Source organism: Lepeophtheirus salmonis, chromosome 14 (genome assembly GCF_016086655.4).
Source record: "Lepeophtheirus salmonis chromosome 14, UVic_Lsal_1.4, whole genome shotgun sequence".
Lineage (NCBI taxonomy): Eukaryota > Metazoa > Arthropoda > Copepoda > Siphonostomatoida > Caligidae > Lepeophtheirus > Lepeophtheirus salmonis.
This window is the reverse complement of record NC_052144.2, coordinates 18,240,975-18,267,337: the sequence shown is the minus strand read 5'-3', so window position 1 is coordinate 18,267,337 and position 26,363 is coordinate 18,240,975. Positions and strand designations below refer to the sequence as shown.

Sequence of the window (26,363 nt, the reverse complement as noted above, 5' to 3'; positions counted from 1 at the left end):
ATACATTGATATAAAGCTGTGTATATAAATAATAAAATAAAAATTAACACAAAATTCTCTCTAAAATTATTTTACAAAATTTTAATGAAAAATCTCAATACTTTTTTGGAGTGTATAAGAATATGACAGCATATCATGTTCATAAATGAATGGAAATAATAAGAAAGCTTTTTGACAATTTAATATGAAATTAAAGATAATTTACCATTGTAATTAAAGGTCATTTTATTATAAATGTTTTAGTATTTTCCGAATCTAATTATGAAAGGTGTTCTTTGGTTGTCAATTCTATTTCAAAATATGTGGATATATTTTTTAATCCTTGTCTATATATATTCGATCATCTACATTTTTGACTCAAATTTCTAATTAAGGGATATGAAACTCATTTTGATCAGTCGAAACTGAATGCTGCTGGCCACTAAAAAAAAATGTTGTTTAAAAAAAATTTGATAACAGTTCATAAAGATTAATTTTAATAATTTTTTTTTTGATTAAATTTAAAATAGATTATTTGAGAGGCAAGTGGATTAAAATGTCATGAAGTTTTGTTAGATGATCTGAAAGCAGAAAGGAAATAAAAACAAATGCCATTGAGTATATAGCAAGAAAATATAGGTTGAAATTATTCCGAAATCTATGCATATTATAATAAATATACACATCTAAATTTACTTAACTTAGTAATATTAATATAATACACTTAAATAAATCAAGAGAAATACTTAAAAGAATATGGACTCAGAAAGATAAACATAGGTATTTTTTGGGAACAAAATTATTATTCATCGAAAATGTAGTGAATTTTTATAATATACAAATTATTTTTTATGCCATTAATAAATTAATCTACTAAATAATCTTTATCAAGATGATTTACTTAAAATGCCCGCTGATAAATGTTGGGAAACAGACTAGGCCAGTGGTTCTTAATCTTATTGGGAGTACTGAACCTTGCAAGCTTGATCAGTGCATTCACCGAACCCCTTCAAGATTGGAAAAATATATTATGATTTCTTCAGAGCATAAGTATATATTTTATTTGTGTATAAAATGAACTATGCATCAATTGCAACCAAAAATCACTGTGTTCAAATAACAAAACAAACAAAACATTAATTTCACACAAAAACATAACTAAATGAATATTATCTGCAAATCCGTATATCTTTGCTGTTGCCTTTCAGACACGAGTCCAGAAATGGGTGGTTTCACCTTGGCAAGTACCACTCTCATATCCTTTTCTCAACAGAGTCTGTTCCTTATCTTTGTTTTTATCTCCACAATCCTCGAAAAGGATTTCTCGCAAAGATATGCTGTTACAAAACGTATGTGCATCTCCAGGGCTTTCTTATTGTTAACGTCTGCCGCTGCAACACTAAACATAAAAAGATGTCTCACTCGTGCTGGATATGAACCTGTGGTGTAGGAAATATAACTCGAGAAACTTTGCAAGCTCTTCTAAGTGCATGTCAATTGCTTGCTTCAGCTCTTCAGGTACAGAAATGTCTTTCAATTCTAGCCACGTCTTCGATCTTACTAACACAGTTGTCCAAAAGGGGGAAGTCTGTGAAGTTATAATTTTCTGTTCTTTGTTTCCATAAAAGTCCGCTTCAATGATATTGACACCACTGCGCTGCATCTGTCGATTGAGATGATTTAGAGCATCGAAAATATGTGCCAGTCCGCAAAAGTAAGAATGAACTCCAAAAATTCGAAATAATCTGCGAGAAAATATCCGTAATCTCGCAAAATCTGGGTTAATTCCTCCCGTATGGCAAAAAAAAGATTTAGCACTTTTCCCCTGGATAACCACTGAATGTTAGAATGGTACATAAGTACCTAGAATTACGAGCCAATCCCTTACACAGCTCTTTGGAGATGCGGTGCTTCATAGCACATATAATTGTGTCTAAATCACCTGCAGCCAATGATGGACAAGTTGAGCGTTTGGTCACAAATAACACAAATCAGCTCTACTTATTTTGTGTAAGGCATTTTTACTAAGCAACTAAATATTTGTAATCTAACACGGAGAAGAAACTTTCTTGAATCTCACAACGGGACCACTCCCGTTGTTTTTTCATGTTGGTATCCCCCCGCTCTGAGTGATGCAAAGCTGTTGCGGTACACTCGCACTGAAAGCAGGTCACTCCGGTCGATAGTCGTGTCAGTAGATGGAGAAGGCTTGCAAACCCCTGAGAGTGTCTCACTGAACACGGGTTAAGAACCGTTTGGATTGTCAGTGACAATGACCTGACCGTTGAGAGTTGGCATATCTATATAATACAAAAAAACATCATATCTTATCGTCACCCTCTGTTAGAGAAGTGGTTTTTTTTTATACCCCAAGATTAAAAAAATGCTTCTTATTTTATTTCATTTTTGTCTTGGCCTTTACTCGGGATTAATATATTTTCAGATTTTATAACAATAGAGACAGAGACACAAACAAATAGTTACAACCATATGAAAGAATACTAGATATTATAAATATTTTAAAACACTCGTGTACAGCTTTAAAATATTTAAAACTCCTCCAGATGCTTTCTGCTTCCTTGACCTTAGGGCATACAAAATATTCGGTGATTTTGTACGGACAGCTTTAACTTTTTGACTGTCTGTCCCATTAAAAAAGGTTACAAACTAATCACTCCGGAGCTTGCATCCAAAAGAGTCGTCTAAAACAGAAAGAACGTCTCTATATAGTATTTTTAAAACAGGACATTCCCACAAGAAATGATTGATAGTCTCCAATAAGCAGCAGAAAGGGCATCCTTCACGTTTGTTTTCATAAAATTTACTTCCAACTTATAGGGTAATTTACGATAAGTAAACCATTCTTCTACAGAAGTTAGAAGTTTACTACTAAAGGCTTTGATAACTTCGTGTAGGTTTGTTTTAATTTTTCTTCGTTTCAGATGTTCAATAAAAGGGTTTAGTGTAGGGGATTGAGTAAACTTTCTCAACAATAAGGCTGCAATCGTAGCTTACCTCAATCTGAATGGCACAATTAGTCTGTTGACTTCAATTTTCTTGGTAATTATGGAATATGATAATGTCTTCTTTTAGATTTATCAGTGTACTCAGTCATATCCAATAGAGGTTTAGTTATTTCAAGTAACTGAATCTGCTTAAAAGTTGTTCTTTGGGTTTCCTCAATGATTTATTTGCTACAAGGATATTACAGTAAAAGACACATGGAACATAAAAATAGTATAATAATTAGAAATTATATGATTAATAGGAACAATATATACTCTTTCACGTCACTGTTAAAAAACATGGTGGATGTCAAACATAAGTGGTAAAAACGTTTTGGAAAACCCTTTATTTCTATTAACCTTAATGTGATTCTTCTTCTTTAAAATTCAATGTTTTTACTATAAGAAATAATAAGTTGTATTCTATTAAAACCTTAAAAGTATTTTTAGCATTTTAATTGATATCTACAAGTGCATTCTGGATACAATAGTATAAAAAATGTTTCAAAATTTAAATGGTGTCATTATAAATGTCGTTCATCTGTCTTTATAATGTAATAACTTTTAAGGTTTATTTTTTAACCAGTTCACAAAGTGCGTTATCAAAAAGATGTTCACTAAAGGAGGGTTATGAATTAGTAAGTACTTGGTAACATCCAATGAATCAAAAAGAAAACTAAAGACAAAATATGATTCAAATAAGTACAATATCATATTTTGTCAAGTTCTATTAGCAGTGGTCTATAAAGCCTGTCTTGTAGAAATAAAATAATACAAAAATAAACTCGGTAACATATAAATTTGAAAAATGTGTTTTAAGGACAGCAGCTTAGCTGTCATGAAGTTAAATTAGATGAGAGTAAGATAAAAAAAAATGATAACAGTCAGTACATAGAAAGAAAATATGGGTTAGAATTACTCTGAAGTCGATTCTCAACTTTGTTCAGAGTCCAATATCACTAATAACTCTCTAAAAAACCTTCATTGTTTATATCCGTCTTTCATGAGCGCACGGACTAGTTATTACTTTATACTGAGATGTTCTTTCTTCAATAATTAAAAGCTTTGACTAACAAAAAGCCTCATTCGGATTGCCAACAAGAAAAATCCGCTCATGCTTTATCGAACATATTTTATAAGCCCATGGTTTTGAATAATATTTGGACTGTTGATATTACTGCATCTGCAAATTAATTGTTGTGTATTTGAAATTTGCTGATGAAAAAATGTGTTAATAGTAAAACCATGTTACTATGCTTTTTTAGGAAGGATTACCTCTATATAAAAATTGTAAATATTTATAATCAATTCTTTAAAGTTAGCTAAACATTTTTTAATTACTTTTAATTATGTTGACTAATGTTAATGTTTCTTGACATTCCAAATGCAATTTTGAACATACTATTTGAAGATAAATCATAAAATAATGTGCATGTTTGCATGTTATTAGTTTAATCATGTTAACCCATATATGAAGTAAAAAAAAAAGTCGTTTTTTAAAGATAATTTTCATATTTTTTTTGATTTATACACATTTTTCTTTTAATAAACATAATTGTATTAAATTATGTTCAATGAATTAGAAAATATTTTAAATTTGTGTATAATTATTTTAAATAGTGGGTCATTTTCAAATGATTTCTTTAATTATTTAACTTTCATTTCAAATTTAGGACCGTCGCTCATCAATGGATCGTATAAGAGAGGGAGAAGTCAGCGTTAATGTAGGCTCCTCTGCTCCAGGAAAGAGTCGTAGAATGTCTAGTGCTCGAGGCTCAAGAAGAGGATCCGTAGTGGACGCTCTTAGTTCCTTGGAATCCTCACATGACATGGGACAGAATAATTTGACATACTGGCTTCAAATAACAATCAATACTGAGGTATTTTTTTAATTTGACAAAAAAGGGGCATAATTAATTGATTTTATTATAAATATACATTTAACTCCAGGCTATTGAAGAATATTTGAAAAGTCACCCTGCTGTGGAAGATGCAGTTGTACGTGGAGTCACTATTGAAGGGATTGGCGAGCTTCCACGAGGTTATGTGAGCCTCAAACAAGGATATGATACTTCATCTGAAGATATACTATCCAATATGAATGCCAAAGTCCTTGATACGGAGCAACTCCGTGGTGGACTCGTGATTATTGATAAGATTGGTCGGGATATGAATGGAAAAGTAATCATGAACTTGGAAAAGTATGATAAAAATGTTGTTGGAACAGATAATGATCTGATTCTAAAAGGACGTCAAAGAAAAGTAAGAAAATATATACAAAATATTTAACAAATTTCCATATAATATTCAGCTTTAAAGGATATATAATTATGTACTGAGCCCTAATGTTATTTCATCTTATTCATATTTGCAGAATTGATAAAAACCTTTTTTTTTTTTTGTAAAGTAAAAAAGTTTCTTTATCGTAATAACATAAAAGTAACTATGAATATAGGTATACGTAATTTTACTCACCTCAAATATGTATGTATGAATGTATCTTGAAGTAAAAGAGAAATATATATAATAAAAAAACCTTCCAATAAATGTGGCTAAAAAACTTGTTTTACAAAAAGTTTTTATATTACTTCTAAGTGATACTTTTATAACTTTTGTTTCGTATAAGCACTAGCACCAGGAGTAAACCTTAGGCTTCTAATACATACATAAGTGGTTAGCTTATTTCTTTTCAAACACTCAGTTCTTAGATATACCTAAAAGTAATACTTTATGGTAATATTTAATAATACTATGAGGAAAATATCATTTTAAATATTATAGTGATATACTACTTATATATGAGTATCTATAGTACATGTGTTCAGGTTTTCATTTGAACTGGGAAGACACAGGGAATGATATCAGTTTTTGGTGAGGGGGGGAAATTAATTGCTGCTACAAAGAGGAAACCCTTTCCAATAGCAATAAGGCAAGAAAAAAAATATTCTAGTTATATTTTGGAATACAGTAAAAACAGGAGAAAGGCATTAGTTCCTCACTTTTTTTAGTCAAAAAGAATGAAAAGTTGCGTGATTATATAGTAATCAATGTTATGACGTAATTGTCATAAACTACCCCCCTGATGATAAATGATATAGTGAAAAGAAAGCAATTTACACCTATGTAACGTAATCGCAGCATTTTTTTCTGAGTTTTATTAGACAGATGATGATGTCAAACAAAACTATGAACTCTTGTACTTTGTATTCATATAAAAATGGAAGATTTAAAATTATCCGTCGATAGAGATAAATATAAAGGAGAAATTGTTTCAAATAAAGTAATCTGTTAATAAATAGGGATTCCAATATTTTTATAAACTTTACTCGCCGACAGTAATTATCCGCGGAGTACCTTTTCTACTCTTCTTACATGGGTATTTTTTCATTGAAGTTCCAGGTGCGAGTATTACCTGGATCCAACATTAATATGCACCGAAATATATATCTTCTGAAGCAGTGGTTCTCAAATGGGGTCACTTCGAGGCACTCCTAGGAAGACTTGAGATTTTGAAAAGTATATATGTTTCAAAAGTAGAATCAATTCAAAAGTCTTCTGACTGCAGATCTACGATCTGAATCTCACGCCATCTATTGGGGGGGGGGTAGAGTTACGAGAAAGAAGAAGTAATCGTAAAGAGAAAGTTTAATAAATGGCTAGTGATTAAAAGTTGACAATACTGTTAAAAAACAGTATGCAAAATTTTTTGTCTTTAAAATATTTTTTTAGCTACCGACACTCGATTGAAATTTCCAATGTTTTAATTTTGCAAAATTGTGACTTTTATTATATGGATAAATATTTAATGAAAAAGATTAATAATATTTTTATGAATTATTACTAATAATATTCATAGGTAGATTGTTATAAAATAGTATTGATTTGAGTATAAAATAGAATCGATAAAAATAAAGGGTTTCGCACACAACGTGTATAAACAAATTAATTGATCAATGATGAAAGAATGAGAAATTGATTGATTTTATTTGAAAGACCTCACAAAGTCTCATAAATATAGTATATAAAAACTGTAGTTAACATCCTGTGGTATCTCCACGTATTCAAGAAATTTGTATAAATACCTATGATTGAACTAAATATGTACATGAAATATGAGGCTGTAATTATCTTAGATTTCCCTGACACTAAAGGTAGGACCCATTGGACCTTCTTATAACTAAAAAATTCAAACAATTAAAATGACTTACACCCACTGAGGGGTGAGGTCACCGATTATGACTTGGCAGAAATAGCGATCTTTAATTTTTGTATACCTTCCTTCAATATATCTCACTTTGACGGTCAAATTGGGCCAGGTAGAGCTATTCGTCGGAGTGAAATTACCAATTAATATAATAGAAAAGTTCAAAAATTTAGAATTACGATTTATTTACAATAAAAAATAAACTAATTAAAGTGTTTCTATAGATATGCCGGACTTAAGTAAAGCCTTAAAAATAAAATCTTCTAGAAATTTTACAATACAGGCCCATTCATACATAACTTGGACCATTCACTTATTTATGCATCTATTACAAAAAGGTATAGACGAAACACATCTTTCTGGAAAGTTAATGTGTCTCTTCTAGGTTCCATTCAATTAACCAGGAGGATAAAAAAAGTGATTACAGAGTTTTCTTAAAAATTAGAATTTACTTACCAATATATACGTTAGAAAGTATTGAAAAATCAACTTAAGAAATTTTAACTTGCATAGGATGGGGTAGAGCAAAAGAAAAAAAGAACACTTCGAGAAAGATTGGAAGGACTACAAGACTCGAATAAGAGATCAATTCACATTAATGAATCACTCGAAGAGATTTTGAATTACGAATACATGGGTGCACTGATAAGAATTAAATACCCTTTTTTGGATCTAAATGTTATAGGAATATGCTCATTTAAATAAGTAGAAAAAAATCATGGAACCCGAAAAGAATTGACTTGCTTAAAAATGTCAGATACATCTATATAATATGATCCAAATGACATAAAAAACGAAGCAACTAGATTCTTAATGGAAAAATATAATCGTAAAGAATATAACATGGAGAAAAATGACAATTTTTGTCAGAAGTGGCGAGCATTGCCTTTTGGGAATACTTAAACCCTGGTACATCTGAATACTACCAATGTTCAAGAAAAATTTGAAGGAATCGATGATGACATCACACAAAAATAATTAATTCACTACATCATTTTAAGTCCCTTGGTAGCTCTGGTTCGCATTTTGAGTTTTACCAAATGTTCTACGAGGAACTGGCACCCCATACTAAAAGCAGAATATGGGGATGCTTTTAATAAGATATATGTTCCAAATTTTATTGACAAAGGTATTGTCACTCTTATTCCAAAAAAAAGGGAAGGATTTCCCCAAAATATGTAACTACAGGCTTATTACACTGTGAAATATCGCTTGTAATATTGAACAACATACATAATTGTAAAATTCCAACCTTTTGTTATTATTATGGATCAAAAAGGCTCTATCAAGAGTCATATGTCAGAATACATATCCCAATCAATTCAGGATGCGATTGATCAAATCCAAAATAAATTGAGAGGACTACGTGACTAAGTGTATTATAATATTCTACCTCTCATATGCTTTTTATCTATAGATAGTTAAAATTCCAAAATAATTGTTGATATTTCACTTTGTTTTGAGGGAAAATGTAAAAATAATGGTAGCTTAATATTTTGGTTTTTTTTAACTGCTTATAATAGTAGATTTTTTATTGTTTTAGAATCAATATTCTTTTCTTTTTGCTTATAATAGTAGATTTTTTATTGTTTTAGAATCAATATTCTTGAGTTCTTTGCAAGAAATTGAGATTTTTTTAAAGTTCAAATTAACTTGTTTTGTTTTTTAACTTAATGATCTTCCTAAATATTATTTTTTTTATGTAATTATAATCAGCAAATTGTTCCATCCTATCATTTAATGTCAACCAAATATTAATATATCAATTCTATAGCTCATGTATCTTGTTTACACTTATATAATAATATAATAAATAACTTGACAGTTTTTTATTGTATGAGAAATATTTATATTTTATTTGAAAATATTTTTTACTAAAAGCTAATATATGTAAAATGCTCTTAATAAGAAGCAAACAGATATATAATTGGCAAAATAGACATACATGTTGCTTAATCCCATGGTTTACGTGCTTCGACTAAGCATTTTGGAGGTTTTAAATACATTCTCCACATTGTACAAGGTCCAGGACGTTCCCATTTACATTATTAAGAACCAGTATACGTATGTTTTTGTATAATATTATTTTAATTAATACTCACAATTTACCGTCAATATGAACATCGCTTGCCGCACAATTCTGTAAATATACCCCATTGTTTTATAGAGCTTGGAATGGAAACATGATTGGTATGGATCTTGGTAAAAGTTTGAATAATGTCTACCCAGATTCGTAGTACATTTCTGTCCAAACCATCTCGGCTTTAAAATAAACCAGTGTGTATGTGTTTTAAAACCTAGCAAAGGAAATCTCACACTCCTATATTTAGAGTAAGCTTTTCTCCTTTGAAAAATTAGGGTAGTTACTGTACCTTCCTTCACAAATTCCTATTTTGATTCCCCCCCCCCCTCATAAAAAAAATACCTGAGATTCAAAGAAAAACCCGTTGCCAGGAATACTTTTTTCCTTTTAATTTTATCGGGCTGAAACCAAGGACTATGAAAAAGATTTGATTAATGGGTTCTCAAATATTCTATAAGATTATATTATTCTTAATAAATAGTATAATATGAATACTTCTACTCACTTCAGGAGCAATCATCTGCATTCCGCAATACAACCATTTAAGTCAAATATGAGGACGACTATGTCAGGGTCTTCTCTAGGTGGAATATAGCACACTCCAAGAAAACTAAAACATATAAAAGCAGTTAGTAAAACATAAGATGTTTTACTAACTTACCCTGAAAGAGTATTACATGTACTTATTCTAATATAAGCCTTTTTTTTCTTTTTTGCCTTCTTCTTCTAGTCTGGTTTGCTTCCAAAATCCTCGGAACTAATTATCAAAATATAGTTCCGAAAGAATACAATATTTGCAATATCTTAATCAAAATGGGTAATTATTGATTTCCATTTGTAGGATTTAATTGAAACTAGAGTAGGTTTGCCCGGCGCTGCCTGGGACATTAAGAAATTAAAACTAATTCAGGACTCTTCTACTTAATATAAAACAAAAAATAAAGACCGCAAAATTTTAAGAATTATTCTCATGTTTGTTTGATGAGTATGATTACACTAATATACAATTTTAATTGAAAAACAAAGTTAGACCATCATGTAATCGGGCTTCCCAGAACTTTCCATTTGATGTATGATACCGACTGCTGGGAAAGGCACAGATTTTCACAAAACACGCATGATAAAATACATTCCCGCCTACGAGTTGTGCACGTGAACCGCTAGATAAGATAAATTTATCCGCCCCCGTTTCCTTGAGCATCAACAAGCCCATCTAATTAACAATCGTACGCATAAAAATTTACACATTTTCACTTCTCTATATAGAACCTATGTTGTTCCTAGATAAGGGGAAATTAGCACCTTCGTCTTGACTCTTATTAACTTTTACAACTGCCCAAGGTCTCCTAGACATCAAAAAGTACATAAAGATGATAATGATGCGTTGTGGCCTCTGAAGGAATGAATATATCTCCGTTCTTTTTTCAAGGCTGGCAAGAAAATTGGCCAGGAGGCCTACTATAAGGTGCTTAGGTACACCATCTTGACAGGGGTGAAGACCAATTACCCAGAGGGTAAATACGCGTGTACTCACGACAGCTTCCTTCTACATTCCCTCCATGTGCCAAAAATGTTACACTATAAAATGGCTCGATTCTGTTCCGAAGATATATGACACCCTTTCTCACTAGACTTGAGCCCACTGGACTTTTTTTATATGGGGCACTTTCGAGAGGGAAACCAACAGGACATCACACCCTAATGTGGACTCACTGAAGTCCTTCGTAGTGGCTGCATGGGACAACTTGTCTAAGGAGTTTGTCATTAACTCCTACATGGTCTTCAGGTGACATGTAAAGGCTAAAAAACCTTGTCTACATGTTTTATTAACGTTATTTATTTGTTTATTATTGAAAATATAAAATTATTGATGTATTCCTAAATAAATCTTTCGAGCCCACGTTTACCTGCCCTACCCTGTATATTAGATATATTGTTTACCTATTTCTATATGAGTTTCTTTATTTCCTTTTGTATATAATACAATTCATTATCAAAGAATTTGAAGAAAAAAATTGCACTCAACTATCCATCAATCGATATTGTTACTGAAATACACCTTTTTAGAAACCATTCGTCTTGTAGAATCATATAGTCGGCTTCTCTCTGAAAGACCAAAATATTCATCAATTTAATTCCAATAAATATATAAGCCGTCTGTATTTTTTTTTTATTTGAAACCCTGAGAACTATATATACATTTAGAAAATACTCAAAAAAATTAAAATTGAAAACTCTCAAAACCGAATTTTTTACCGAAAAACTATATATATATGTATTTTTGATCATCGTATTAAGTACTAGTAGAATTCAAAAACGGATTTAGATAATTTTTGAAAATTGAAAATGTTTTTGACTTTTTTAAATGCGGGGCCAACTGTTCGTATTTACTCATCTATGTTATGCATATTTTGAGAAGGTAAAAGTCATTTTTTTAATATGTTCCGGTGAGCAAGGACGTGGAATATATAATTAGCTGTCGATTGCTAAGAAAAACATTGTTCTATTTACCACTATGAGCACACAGTACGAGAAGAGAATTGAGATCTCAGTGCTCAGTTCCACCTTTGTGCAACAATAGGTAAAGACAGAATAAAAACTTGTGTTATTATACTTTATCTTTGATGAGATCAGTCTCATAGATTTGTAAATATATTAGAGTGTCACACTAAGAGTTAACTTTATTAATTGATCTATTAAAAGAGAGATAAATGCAGATTTGGCTTTCAAAATAAGTAATTTACATTTCTTAATTAGGATAAATGTTTGAAAATATATAGTCCCAATGGTCAATTGAGATAATAATATGCAATTAATATATATATTATAATTAACTAAATTATGTAGATGCAGATGAGTGAATAATTAATAGAATAATAGTATTAACAGTTCATGTCATCTCTTGAGAGTTGAAATAAAAGAAATGAGTTGACTATCTTTTAAGGGTAACCATAGATAAAGATTTTGAAGGAAAAAAAATTCTCCCAAAAGTAAATATGTTTATATATTTAAGAAACAAATAGTAACTAGATGATATCAAAATTTGAATTTCCTAGCTTCAATATTGGCGGACGGACGATATAATTACCCAAATATTGAAAGTTAAATTTCCAGAAAGTCCAGAATGCATATTTTTTCTTCTCGGTCAACGAAATGTTTTTTTTTTCTTGCTGTCACAAAAAAATCCATGTAATAATCAAACAAGAAAAAGAAATAAAAACGTTTTGCACTTTGATTTCATAAATTTATGGTGTCTAAGATGAGTTCAACAAAAATATTTTTCTCCTTTTACGTGCTAAAAAAACCAAAAAAACATATTCGATTAAAATAAAAACATGTGGAAATTTCGGGGTTTTTTTTTGTATCATTTGAAGCAATATATCATTTGATTGCTTCTCAAACATCTTGTATGATTGAAATCATGTTGCAAAATAGAGTTTTATTTGATAGATTTGTATCTATGGATGTAATCATACGATTAATATATTTGCCCCATATCTTTAAATTTGGAGTAGTACAAAATGTATGTATGGCCCAAAAAAATGGGTTTGTTTGTTTCATTTTTAAAGTGTCAGTAAAATGCAAAATATGGCAATGAAGAATTGAAAATCTTAAAAATTGTGTTTTTGATCTTTTCCACTTTCTCAAATCGTCCCAAATATGATGGTATAAGTTTAAAATTGTACTTTATAAATTATTTTTTAGTATATGATTCATCAATTATAACCGTAGTGTTTATTGTTCTTAATAATTTATCAATTATTTGTGGGTTCCTAGTTTTATCAAACATAACAACATTTAATGTTTTACTTCAACCAGGGTTAAATTTGATAGGTTATATGTGGTAAAACAAAGAAATAGCAACACTTTAGACCACTTAAATTATTAAAATCAATGTGCACAATATTTTTAATCGATAACTCAAATACTAAATAAGTACAAAATTTAAAAAATTACTCATTGTCAGTTTTGAACCAAAAATACCACGTTTTCCTAAACTGAAGTCCCCATTATTACAGCAAAAATGGCCTGAGAGTCTTTAAACATTGCCAATTAGTTTTTTTTATTCCCATTCGATATTGTTATGGGGGAGAAAAATAATATGCTGAAACCGCGACAGTTTAAAATACAAGTACTATCTTTAATATTTAGATAATTCAAATGTCAAATAAAACATTATATTATTATTATTTAGGTTGTCTAGGGATTTATAATAAACATATATTCCTGATAAATAATCCAGAAATGGATTTAGTAGTAAACTCATATAATGTACGTAAAACTTGAAAAATTGGAAGTATTAATGTTTAGCTTTTTGAATGATTTAATAATGTGCTAAATCAGCTAATTAGTACTTTCATTGGTGGAAAGGTTTTTTTGGTTCATGAATTCTTGTTCTAAAAATACAAGTATAAATCAGAAAGACGATAACTTAAAAATTAATAATTTAATTCTTATTTAAAGTAGGACAGTCATTGAACAAAATGTTTCCGTAATAAATTCAGCTATCTCCCTTAAGATTAAGGATGCATATGCATAACAAACAAAAAAATCAAATTACATATAAGAACACATTTTTTTAGTCAAAAAATATGGTCAAGATCAACCATACTTTTTTATTAGAGAATCAAATTTTAATTGGTTATTGTATTTTGTTGCATAACTCAATAATGATTAAATAATGTATATATTTAAATACATCAAATGTGTGGCTTTCAAACTACAATCCAAAATGCAAGTATCTTCAGGACATCATGAAAAGGAGTTCTGAACTTTGATCAGAGTTGAATTACAATACTGAAATATCCTTTTGGTGTTTCACAATATATGATTATTTAACGGAGCAAATTTTATTAAAATCAGATTAAATAAATAAAAACTTTTCATGGAATAGATTTTAAGTTACATTTTGACCCGATGTACTCTCATTGATTTATGTTACAAAAGAATTTTAAAGAATAAACCAAAAGGTCGAATTATGTATCAAAATAGAAAAATAGTAAAATATAATCGTATTTATCATATTGCGTAAAAAGTTAATGAAAATATCTTAAAAGGAATTTTTTCTTTGTATTTTCGTACTCCTTATCGAAGGATATTTAAAATTCAGCGCAGAACTTAGTTGATTTTTCTCTTTAGAATAAAACATTTAAGCGTACATATTATATATGTGTAGTGGCAGTATAAAAAGATCTTGAAGTTTTAAAGAGAAACAGGAGAAACTTGATTTTTTACTTAATAAGAAATTACTTTGATAATTTGCATGTATCAAAAAATTACACTTAATCCTGAAATATTCCGGTAAAATAATAACATTGTAAAAAGTGTAAAGTTTACTCTCACTTTGAATTTTTTTTTCTTTTCTTTCTATCTCAACTTCCCACCTTAAAAAAGAGTTACTGAAGGAAAATTGCTTAAATACTTGTAATTTGTGTTCAAATTTAATCCTAAAAAGTGGGGCTCTCAATTAATTATTCGAAAAAGATCACAAATATAATTGAAAGAACAGTATTTTTTGGAAAAGTTAATTTTACAAAATAGGTTCTCACAAAAAGTGTTTCCAGGATCTTTTTATGCTGCTTCTAAACTTATATTCATTGTCTTTGTTTTTCGTATTAACACAGCTCCTTTCTTTAATATGTAATGAAAACTTGGAAAGGGACAAAATTGAAAATTAAATCCATCAAAATGTAGGTAATATAAAAAAGATATAAAATATAATGGAATAATGAGTATATACATACATAGATATAGACATACTACTAAGGTGGGTATTAGGAAAGAAATCGAAAAATCGTTTAACGGGCTTATTTTTCGATAAAATCTTAAGTATATAACTTTAATGTAAGGGTTCATAAACTCCCTTTAGCGACGGTAACTTGTATAATTTATTTATTTTTATGGAAGGGAAAACTTTTTGAATACTTGAAGAGGAATAAAAAAATAAGGTTAATAAAGGATTAATGCCAAGGTTTAAGGGTACTTACATATCAAAGTGAGTCTTTGTAATTTTGTATATTACTTCATAATACTTTGATACTCAACTCATATTTATTATTTAGTATTGTAAAGTTTTGCTCATTTCTTTATTAGTCTAAGGTATAAAAATTATCATTTGTGTTGTGTAGAAGTTGTAGGTACAAGTTAAAATGTGTACCGCAGTACAAGTTCAACTTATTTCAATTTATTACCTTGACTAAATATTAATCTTAATTCTACTGCAGATTTGTTACAATATTTTGTAATATTAAAATAAAATACTTAGTGATGTCCATGAAGTAAAAACAATTTTTATGTAACACTTAGTCAGCAATGGTGTTCCTGTGTTTCTTAATTGATACTACTTTTGAAATGATACTATTAATTTCCTTTATATTTGACCCCGTGTACAAATTAGAAAAATCCTTAAGCCCTAGGCTCTATTTAAACTTGGACAAACATTTTATTTAATTAGTTGGTTATATTAACTATATGAATACACTCTTACGAAAAATGTTTGGATGTCTTCAGTGATTGTTTACGCAAAAAAACATGCTCTCTCTTCCAATGTTCTACCAAATAAACTAACTAAGAATAGTAAGTTGGTAATTCCTCTGTACTTTAACTTAAATACGGAATCATTTAACACCCTATTATTAAGACCTCTAATAATATCCCCCACTGAAGCTTCATAGCCAACCCTATATTTCTTCTTCTCTATTTGATCTAAAAATTGATGGATTTTTTTTTTTCACAAAAAAATTATCCGCCAATTGTTTATCATCATTTTCAACAAAAAAAAAACTATCCCTAGGACTGTTTAGAGTAGAAGACTCCTAGAACAGTTATGGTATTTTGAAACACTCAAAGGTTTAAAATAGTGAATTCAAAAATATAATAAAGGATTAAATTTACATTTAAGAAGTAATGCAACAGGATTCATTCCCAGATAGAGAGAGAAAATAAAGACAGAAGAGTGGGATGAAAAAACATTCATTTTAAAAGAACATGTATCCCTATTTTATTAATTAACATGTCAAGTAAGAGCTGTAGAGAGTCACAATTTCTTTTTTGTACTCAACAGTCAACATTCCATGTAAGTTTGAAAAAGTAACTTTTAAAAGCAGGTTAATCAATGAACCTATGTAGTAGCTTTTTATTATTCTGTGTGACCGCTGGCCAGGGATTGGAGAGCACCTTTAATTCATTTATTTTAATTTTATGAAATGAATGCTTGGAAACTGGATATGACTGCTTAGCTCAGTGATACGCTTAAATGAGGGAACAATCACACAAAGTTTGACTGTATATATATTTATTTATATCTCACTTATTATACATTTATGAATGAACCCCCTATGGTTTTTTAGATATCGAATATTCTAACGGAATAAAAAATTAATTATTTGGTAATTTTTAATATAAAAAAGTGAAAGATTACATAGAGTTACCTCACCAACACAAAAACTTACATATCATTTTATTATCAGCTGCCAATTTTTCTGTTTCTTTCCTATAACCCGTTTTCTGAACGTTGATTGGTTGAATTAAATTAAGTTCTTGTTGAGCTGTGAAAAATTATTGAATTATAATTATTTAGTTGGAAAGAATTGGCTAACTATCAATTAATTAAAAAAATGTTATTCTCAATCCTAATTTTGTCCTTTTTATCAGTATCACTCATTGTTAACGGATTGTTTTTTAGAGGCCTCGGATCCCACTTTTTAATATTATAATCTATTCCTCTCAACCACAAAAAAAGAATATTAAGTAATTAACGAGCTAATGTTTGATACTAATTTTTGATAAAAGTAGGGATTTTGTAATTGTGAAATACAAAACCCTAACCACAAATCGCGTATCACTAGTGTCATTATAATATCACCCTTTAACTGCTTCAAAAACATAATATCTTTAAAAAAAACGGAGCTAATTTGAAGATATGGAAGAATTTACAAATTATTTAGCCGACATTCAGGTTGATTCCTAGTCTTTATTTCCTTTTCCATGTGGCAAGCATGAATTATGTACCTTTATTTATCAATATTATGATTATTACTTTATCTATGGGGTATAGGAAAAAAAAGGACCGGGAACGTATAAAATTATTTTTGTTGTAAAGTTTCATCCTTTAGTAAATTTGGTGTTTATTGGGTATCATTTATTATTAGTACATATACCTCATGAATACCAAAAAGTTTAAATCTATTGATTCTTCAATTTGTAGTTAAATGAATTTCATATAATAAAATGTAGGTTATATTATGAAAAAATCAAATGCTGATATCCTTAATTTTTTTATTGGTTTAAAACTCCGAAAAATACAAAGATCCTGAGCGATCAACCCTATCATATTTATGTATCTTATTCCCGGCGAAATCCCCACTCCAATTTATTGCAAAGTGGGACAACATATGTTTAGTAACAGATGCAATATTTATACTTATTGGTATAAAATGAAAAATTATAAAAAACGAAAATATTTTATTGACATATATCTAATCGATCCTTCATATAATATTTATATAGCTACAAAATTATTTATTTACATATGCTGTATGGATAAAGTTAACATGTTTAAATAACAATCCTCAAAAAAAAAAAAAAATAAGCATATGTTGTTAGTTCATAAAATATACAAAATGCTAATTTAAAGAGAATTTAAGCAATAAAATTATTGGTAAAAATATATTACAGATATTTAATAGTAGATAAATAATTTTTTTTATTCCTATGAGCGTATGTTTATTTTTTGTTGGTATTTAAATACATATTCAAATTCATATTTTTAGATGAATAATCCTTTTCAAAAAGACACATATTCAAAATATTACATGAATATATATTATTTATATAGATACAGATCGTTTTTATTTAGCCTCATAATTTATGAATTATTCGAACAACAAACTACATTTAAAAGCAATTATACATAGTTCATACGTCTTTTAAAAAAAACAATATTTTTCCTAATAGTATGAGAATGCAGATAGATGAGATGTAACTTTGATCTATATACATTCTTATTCAGTTTGTTAATCTTGGCGATACAACAAAATCAGTCAATATATTTGCATATTTAGTAATTATAATTCCAGTTTGAAAAAAAATCTTTATAATCTTATTATTGAAAATGGTCAAATTAATTGAGAAAATAAAAAAAATATTAAGAAAATACTTCTATATACTAATAATTATAATATGAATATTTCGTTGTTGTCGAAAAATCCTGATAACTCTAATTCTATTTCTCTTGGATTCTTCAGACTATATCAATCCAGTTAAGTAAAGTAATTTACAACGTCTCATCATAGCAACTCCCCCCCTCTAAAAAAATATTCTTATTATTGCCCCTCGTAACCTTAACATTATTATTGTGAATATGAAAAAAAATAATGTGTTATAAACTTCAAATAACATACCAACATATATACATCTAAAAAAAGATGTGAAGTACATTTTTTATTTACTTAAAAAAATTCTCAAATCAAAATTCGCGAAGTAAATTGCAAAAACTTGTAATGCACTAATTTTGCAAAAAAAAATAGTTAATAGCATTTATTGGAATTGTAAAAGAAACACAAACCTAACAAAAAAAAAAAAAATACCTGCAATAACAAAAAAGTTATGAAGAATAATATTGTCAAAAAAATAACCCTCGATAACTGGGTCATTTTTGGAAATATTGCAAAAATCATGTAACAAAATGTTCCGAAAATTGAAAATATTTCACTGAACAGTTAGAGTCTCAAATTTTATGTCTAAAATGTATCATTTTGTGGCATTTCTTTTAAAAATATTGAAAATTGATGTTTGATGAAAAATGGGGGGAAAAAAGAGAGAAAAATTGAAAAGTTATTCAGAAAATAACAGATATTTCAGTTAAACATCAATTTTTATTAGACAAATTTATGTACAAACCAATCTCTAGACAAATTTCTACAAACTTTATTCTATTTACTAATCCCATATTCCATTGGAAGGTCATTTTTTTGCACCTGAAATAAACGAAATTGCACGTCCGAGCTCAAAAGAGGGACCCATGCAAAATTTCAGCCCCCTAGGTTCAACGGCGTGGGAACGTATAAAGGACATCTACACACACACACAAACAATTTCTCTCTTATATATATAGATTACTGTATTTTAAACGAGCAATTACTTTTATAAGTAATAAATACTTTCAATATATACTCAATTGAAATATTCTAAAGTACTTCTCTAATAAAAATGTACCAATACCAGAACTTCAGCCGTTTCTGATTCTATCGTTAAGAAAATTATAATTTCTAATTATGGATTATAGAATTACATAAGCAAATAACAAAATGATATACTACTATTTAATATTTAACTTATAATCGATTGGAACTAGGCAAGAAAATACATGAATATAGGAATTATAATTTAGGGTAATAATTAGGTGTATTAATTTTAACCTATAATTTATAAAAGTATATTTCTTTTTTGTTCTCAGAAGTCAATTTAATCCTGATTGGTTCAGATGTATTGGCACAAAATTTAATGCCTTCACTTTCAATGGATGATGGTTGCAACTCTTTTATTGATTTTTTTGAAAATATGTGTTATACACTTTTATGTAAAAATTATCAAGTCAAGCTATTTTGTATAATATATACTAATCTTTATCAATTTTAACTGAAAATTGAATTAAATGCAAGAATTGGTGATTTTAAATACCATGAACATTATAAAAATAACATAATATTTGTTTTTTAATTCTGCAGATATACAAATTTCATGCCGTTAGGTAATTGACGATTAGTTCTTCCTCAGATTGGGTAAAGCCAGATTATGTTCAGGGTTCTTTAATTTTACGTCAGAATTATAGATTTTATGTCATTTAGAATATAAAAAAATATGAAAATCGTATTTCAAAGAGAAAAAATGAGTGAAACTTAACCCAAATGTAAAAGACTTGAAGCCCTGATGTTTGGAGCAACTGGTGTATGGGATCATTTATAATTCATGTGGTTCTTTTTTACATAATTTTGACCTCCTTAGAAAGTCAGTCCTAGAAAACCTCATCAAATAAAATGGGAGATATATTTACAGTGCTCTCAAGTTTCAATTTATCTTTGCGTGAGATTTGTGCATTCAAAATATTTTCATATATTCGTGAATTTTAGTATCCATCTTTAAAATGCTTTAATGTTATTCATCAATCGTTATTAACTTTGGTTTCCGTTTGTTTGTTTGTTTTTTTATATTCGAATATAGCTCTGAATCGTAAAATATAATGAAAATGAGATTTAATAAAAAAATCCTTTAAATGTCAAACCTAGATCCGTTGAAGTTATTAAAAGTCATTTTGTTTTTACTACTTTAAAATAAACAATAATTAATGTGATTTCATGACTAGAATTTTATTTTTAAGGTCTATTATTCTTATATGTTAAAACAAAAATTAATGAAAAATCATTTTTGCAATGTTTTTTTTTATTAAAGAATTTTAGACAGGTTACGTTTGAGCTCATTTTTTTTAGTAAACTAATTATAGATTCGATTTGCGATCTCAATAACTACTGATTAATGTAATTTATTTTCATCAAAAACAAGTCATTACATATTTGTCATAATTGTAATTTTTTTTTTTGTTGTAAATTTGTAATGATCAACTAATGGGTATGCATTTCTTTGTCATTGATTATCGAGGAGTACATTTAGATAAAGTTCATGTACATAAATACTGAGTTTCAACTATAATTGCCACTCAAAATCTAAAAATTCAAATTCAAATAGTTATTCATGTAGTGATCTTTAACTTGAGCAAATCTACTTGTTCAAGTTACAGCTTCTACATTCCATAACTTATTCTGCCTATATAATATTCAATATATGTTCCTTTTAGAAGAATTCGATCCCTCATATAATGTTCCAGCTCTAACTAGAAGTTGATAAACTTTTAATTATTCCTCTAGATATTAAATTTAGTATACACATATGTTTTATGAGTTTGAACGACCCCCTAAGAAGCTTTTACTACTAAAACAAAATATTAATACAACTTTTGAAATGAGCTGTTATCATTCTACAGGGCATTATTTTTATGTACGTATAAGTGTGCACTATAATATGACGGCACCCTATTATAATCGAGTTTTTCTCATTTATAATGTGTTTTATATTCGTATTTAACACATTTTTAATTTATATATATTATAATAAACAACGCGTAGAAATAAGTATAATTATGATTTATGATACAACCATTTCTTTCCCTTCCCCTAAAAAAAGACTGAAGTGGTTATGTTGTTGAATGGTTGGTTTTCTCATTATGGTTCCTGTTTTGTTCGTAAGCTGAATGAGAAAAAAGACTGATCTTGCGATATGAACGAACAGAAAGTTCATAAATTAAAGATTTTTTCCCTCCCCCTTCCTTGTGATCCTTTTATATATTTAATAACATTGTAATACAGACACATATAACAAAAATAAATATAATTAGAACATCTGGAGTGTGTTTTTTTTTCTAAGAGTGATATATTTTTTCCATTGTGTTATGATCACTATGGGTATAACCCATATAAATATATAGTAAATATATGAACTAAGAACATTTTAATTTTTTCAAATTTATCGAATTTCATATAATGAATATAAATAAATATTAAAAAAATACAGAGATTGAGCCCTACAAAAGTGATAATATTTAAAACATAAGCTTTTTATTTTTTGGTTCAGGAATAAATGAAGTGTAAATCAAATGAGGCTACTTTGATACTTAGACACAATGGCCAAATCGGTCAAAACTCCTTGAATTAATTTTCTTTGTTTTTGTATTAGAACTCAAGTAATTGATATAAAATATTGATTGTAAGTTGAAAAATTAAGAAAGAAAAAGATGGTGTAAAATTAGTATGCAAACGAAAAATATGTTTAAACATCTTCTCTCGTAGTCCCCCCCTCTTCCATTTTGAATAACTCTTCATAATTTTAATTTAAGCTGAGTGAGTATAAATCCTGATTCCAAAAGATTTTTTTCAATAAAAGTAGTTTATCCCACATTAGCTTCTTCCAGCTTTTGACGAGACTGATAATTTTGTTTCCTGTTTGTACTTTATTATCGGGTATTTATTTCTCATGACTTGTCATTAAAACTTGTAGACATGTAGAAAAAAATTAAGTATTACCTACTTTCAAATTTTTACTTTTAAATTTAACAGTTCAAAATAAACCTTTTTAACTATTTAATTACATTGATTTACAGTCCTCAAACTTTCATAAATTTTGAAGGCTTTGAAATTCCAAGATGAATTCTACAAGCATTTGCTCAAAAGTTGTTCAAAAATGATGTTGTTGGTGTCATACTTTTTTTCTATACTTTGAATATAAGTTAAAATTATCATCCAAAAAATTTGCAAAAAAAAATATATATGTGGTGTGTCCTTATAAAAACAATCTTGAACCAAAGAAAAGAAAATCTAAAAAATTTTCAAATACGTAAATGAGTAAATCATAGGCTTTGTATTCTATTTTATCCGATGAAATTAGATACTCAATCATGTTAAATAGAGTTAAGAGTCTTTATTTGTCTAGGGAGATATATCTATATTGCCCCCAATATGACCTTTCAAAATAAAGCCATCCCTTTCCCATTTTTTATTGCAACGATCAATATTGAGAACATATGTGCAATTTGCGATACACCCAAAGGATTTATCCGAATATTTTGCAGATAGAAATTGACAATAACTCATAAAAGAATACAAATATAATCCTCACTCAGTTTTGAGAAATAATATTCTAGCTTTCGTTTGTGTTGGCGGTCTACATATATCATATATTGAGAAAAGCAAGTCGCAAAATGCAATCTGTGAAGCCAAAAACTTTCAAATATATTATATACAATTGAAATGAATAAAACGAAAATAATAATAATAAAATATGAGACATAAGAATGAGGGTTTTTTCTTATAATCGAAGATTCAATAAATTTACATATATGTGTTTTGCAAAATTTTATCTCTATTTTTGTAAGATAACATAATTCTATTAATTTATATATCTGCATAAAAAATATGCAAAAATACAAAGTGAAAGCAAAATATTCAATATATTTTTAAAGAATAAAAGAGTTTTACAATTCATTTTGCCAAAAAAATAATCGCTACATGAATAGAAATATATACAATCATACAATGAATAAAAATACATTTTTTAGTTTTTAAAAAATGATACTTCTTGCATTGAACATTTTTCTATGTTCTAATGTAATTTTGGTTCAAAAAGTTCAATACTAATATTTGAGGTTAGACTTTTTTAACCTTTTTTTCAACAGAGAGCCTTCATTGGTTCCAGTGAGCCTCATTTTTTTTAATATAGCAATAGTTTGTACTGGTCAATTTAATGATACTTTAGGCCTATAATAATTATGTGGATGTTCTTCTTCAAAATTTGTCAAAATTTATAAGCCCTGATAAATGTGGCTGAGATGATGGGAAAAGAAATACGCTAACTTTCAAAAATTTCATATTGTTTTATCCAATATATAAGTATATCTTTGGGAGAGTGAGATTAGTTGTTGATTTACAGGGTTAACTGGCATTTTCTAACTAACCTCAATCTCCCTCATGACCTATAGTTAGGGCTTCTTTTATGGTTTTGATATTTCAATTTTTTAAATTATAATAAATTATTGATTTTGTAGATTAATAATATACAAAGTTATTAAGTATAAAGGTATCAAAATGGATCTATTTAAAAAATAAAATCGTGCAGAAAATTTAAATTTAACCAATCACGATACGATATTTTGAACTTGTAACTTATGTGCAGAATATATTATAGCAACTAATACAATAATGAGATATAAACACATGTAAAAATTTAATGCACCGTTCAATTTAGTATTATTTTGTTCTCTTCTTTTTCAGATCTAAGTGAATCAAGACTCTATGAAGTTTCTGGAACCCTTAAATTATTCAAAATTCAATACCTATGTCCCCACCCTAAAAATAAAAGTAATTAATATTATTGTGTATAAAAAATTATTTGTAAAATCAATTTTTGTAAATAATACCCATATGAGGCAGAAATCTCTATATTATTTAAGTAAAAGTGTTTAAAGAAAGATCCATAGCATGTTATATCAGAATAGGAATTATCTTACTAAGATCAACTGCTTCAATCTTTACAAATATTTTAAATTTATACATATTTCATTAAAAATTATGAATTCCAATATCCACTGAAATAAACATTAATCGTTGTATTTAGTTGTTCTTACTATATTTTAATTTACCCTTTATGTTGAAAGCAGTTTTATTTCCGTCTCTCTTACTAACGTGGTGTAAACCCCCCACCCTTCCCCCTCCCAAATCAAATAAATTGTATAATAATGAAGCAAAGTGGGAAAATAAAGGATTTTAATTATTACAAAACGGTCATTTGGTCCAATTCAGGACAGTCCCAAAAACTTTAGCTCTATTATTATTTTATTTTTTTTCAAACAAATGAAGCCTCCCACAAAATATAAGTAAGGCTGCAGACGCTCAAGGAAAAAAAAAATCAATTCTAAAAAGATTTTGTATATTTGCTAATGGTGTCAAATGTGGTGAGTCATGTTCATTTCTACTTAAGAATTGTTAAATGACATTCATAATTAGAAAGGACGAGGCGGATTGTCCCTCTTTATTTAAAATTAACGCTCCATAAAAGTAAAGTTATTAATTTCTTCATTTGAGCCCTAATTATTTAGATACTATTATATTTATGTACACAAATTAGGAAAAAAAAAAATGAATACTATTAGTCACTAGTGAAAAACTTTAATTCAATTATTTACTTATGACATAAATTAGAGCATTTATATTATTTTTTTATCCATGAATTTGATTAGGTGACTTGAATAAGTTTCGTCAAGTTAGGATTGGTAAATATGCCACTTTAATTTACTTACTTATTTGAATAAATATCGTTATGGATCAGAAAATTAAACAAAAAAGAAAATGATAATAATAACATTATTAGATAATTATATATGAGATCGTGCAAATCTTTTGAGACTAAAATGGAGGACTAAAACAATGATGTATTATTTTGAATACATTTAATATTAGAAACATTTTTTTAATATAATTTTAATTATGATGCCAAGGATATTTAATATTCAATATGACCCCGTAGACAGCCATTACGACTTCCAGGAAACAGTGCAAATTGCTGCAAGTGTTTTTGAAATAGGCATCATACATTGCAGCTTACTGTTCATTCACAGAGGCATTTAAGACTTCCACATTTGGGTGTCAATTTCTGTAGGGCTAGGACTCTTTTCGTCAATAAACGATCCAATCCCTTGCAGTCTTTTGAAGTTGGATCCTCTGCATGTGTGCAAAATCCTTTGACCAAGCCATTGAAACAAGAATCCACAAAAATATCAAGACGTACTAAGAGGTGGAACGTGGTTTCTCATAATGGGAGAAGCTATGTCCGAAATATAAATTCTTCAAGTCCATCAAAACTTATAGTTACTTGCTTCCGTCTTCAACTATTCCTTTCTGTTTGCAAATAAAATGAAAAGGCCTGAAACAGTTTGTTGTTTTTTTAAAGTCTTTGAACAATAAACGATGCATTTATATAGACAGAATTCATATCGGTCCTTGATCCGTTGTTTTTTTCTTCATACCTAGCCCTACACACTTTTTACCTAATCCTGACACAGCATTTGAATAAATGTGTCTCAATAATGTATCACTTCAGAATATATTATTCGATATACTGACTAAATAATATTTTATTTGGAAATAGAGGTTGGAGACACATCTCATAGAAGATATAAATGCCAAATTTGATCTAAGGATAATAAGTCCGGGCTAAACCTAAGGTAGTTTATTTGAAATGTGAGTTATACATTTTAAGTCTTGGCTAAATATATTATTTATAACTACTTAGAATATTACATGTGTATAGGCTGGGGATTTTAAATGTGGAACTAGTTTAGACTTCAATATTTTAACAAACTTGAGACATATGTATATGAAAGTGTACTCATCAGATTAAACTAGTAAAAATCTATAAGACAAAATCCTTGAGTGCCCCCTTGCCGGGTTCAGGCCCAAAGAGATTATTGAGTTGACGAACCTGCCTAAAT

General features: G+C 28.4%; 1 protein-coding gene across 3 annotated transcripts in view; it reads left to right on the top strand.

Moving 5' to 3' along the window:
- The window catches only part of LOC121129190 (probable 4-coumarate--CoA ligase 1), a 292,268-nt gene extending 267,783 nt beyond the window's left edge, over positions 1-24,485 (top strand). For all 3 annotated transcript variants that reach the window (XM_040724873.2, XM_071893293.1, XM_040724874.2), the window contains 3 exons: positions 4,658-4,864; positions 4,935-5,246; positions 24,148-24,485. In XM_040724873.2, coding sequence (XP_040580807.1) covers positions 4,658-4,864; positions 4,935-5,246; positions 24,148-24,153 — 525 coding nt within the window. In that variant the 3' untranslated portion in view covers positions 24,154-24,485. The remainder of the gene's footprint in view (positions 1-4,657; positions 4,865-4,934; positions 5,247-24,147) is intronic.
- Positions 24,486-26,363: the final 1,878 nt, after the last annotated feature.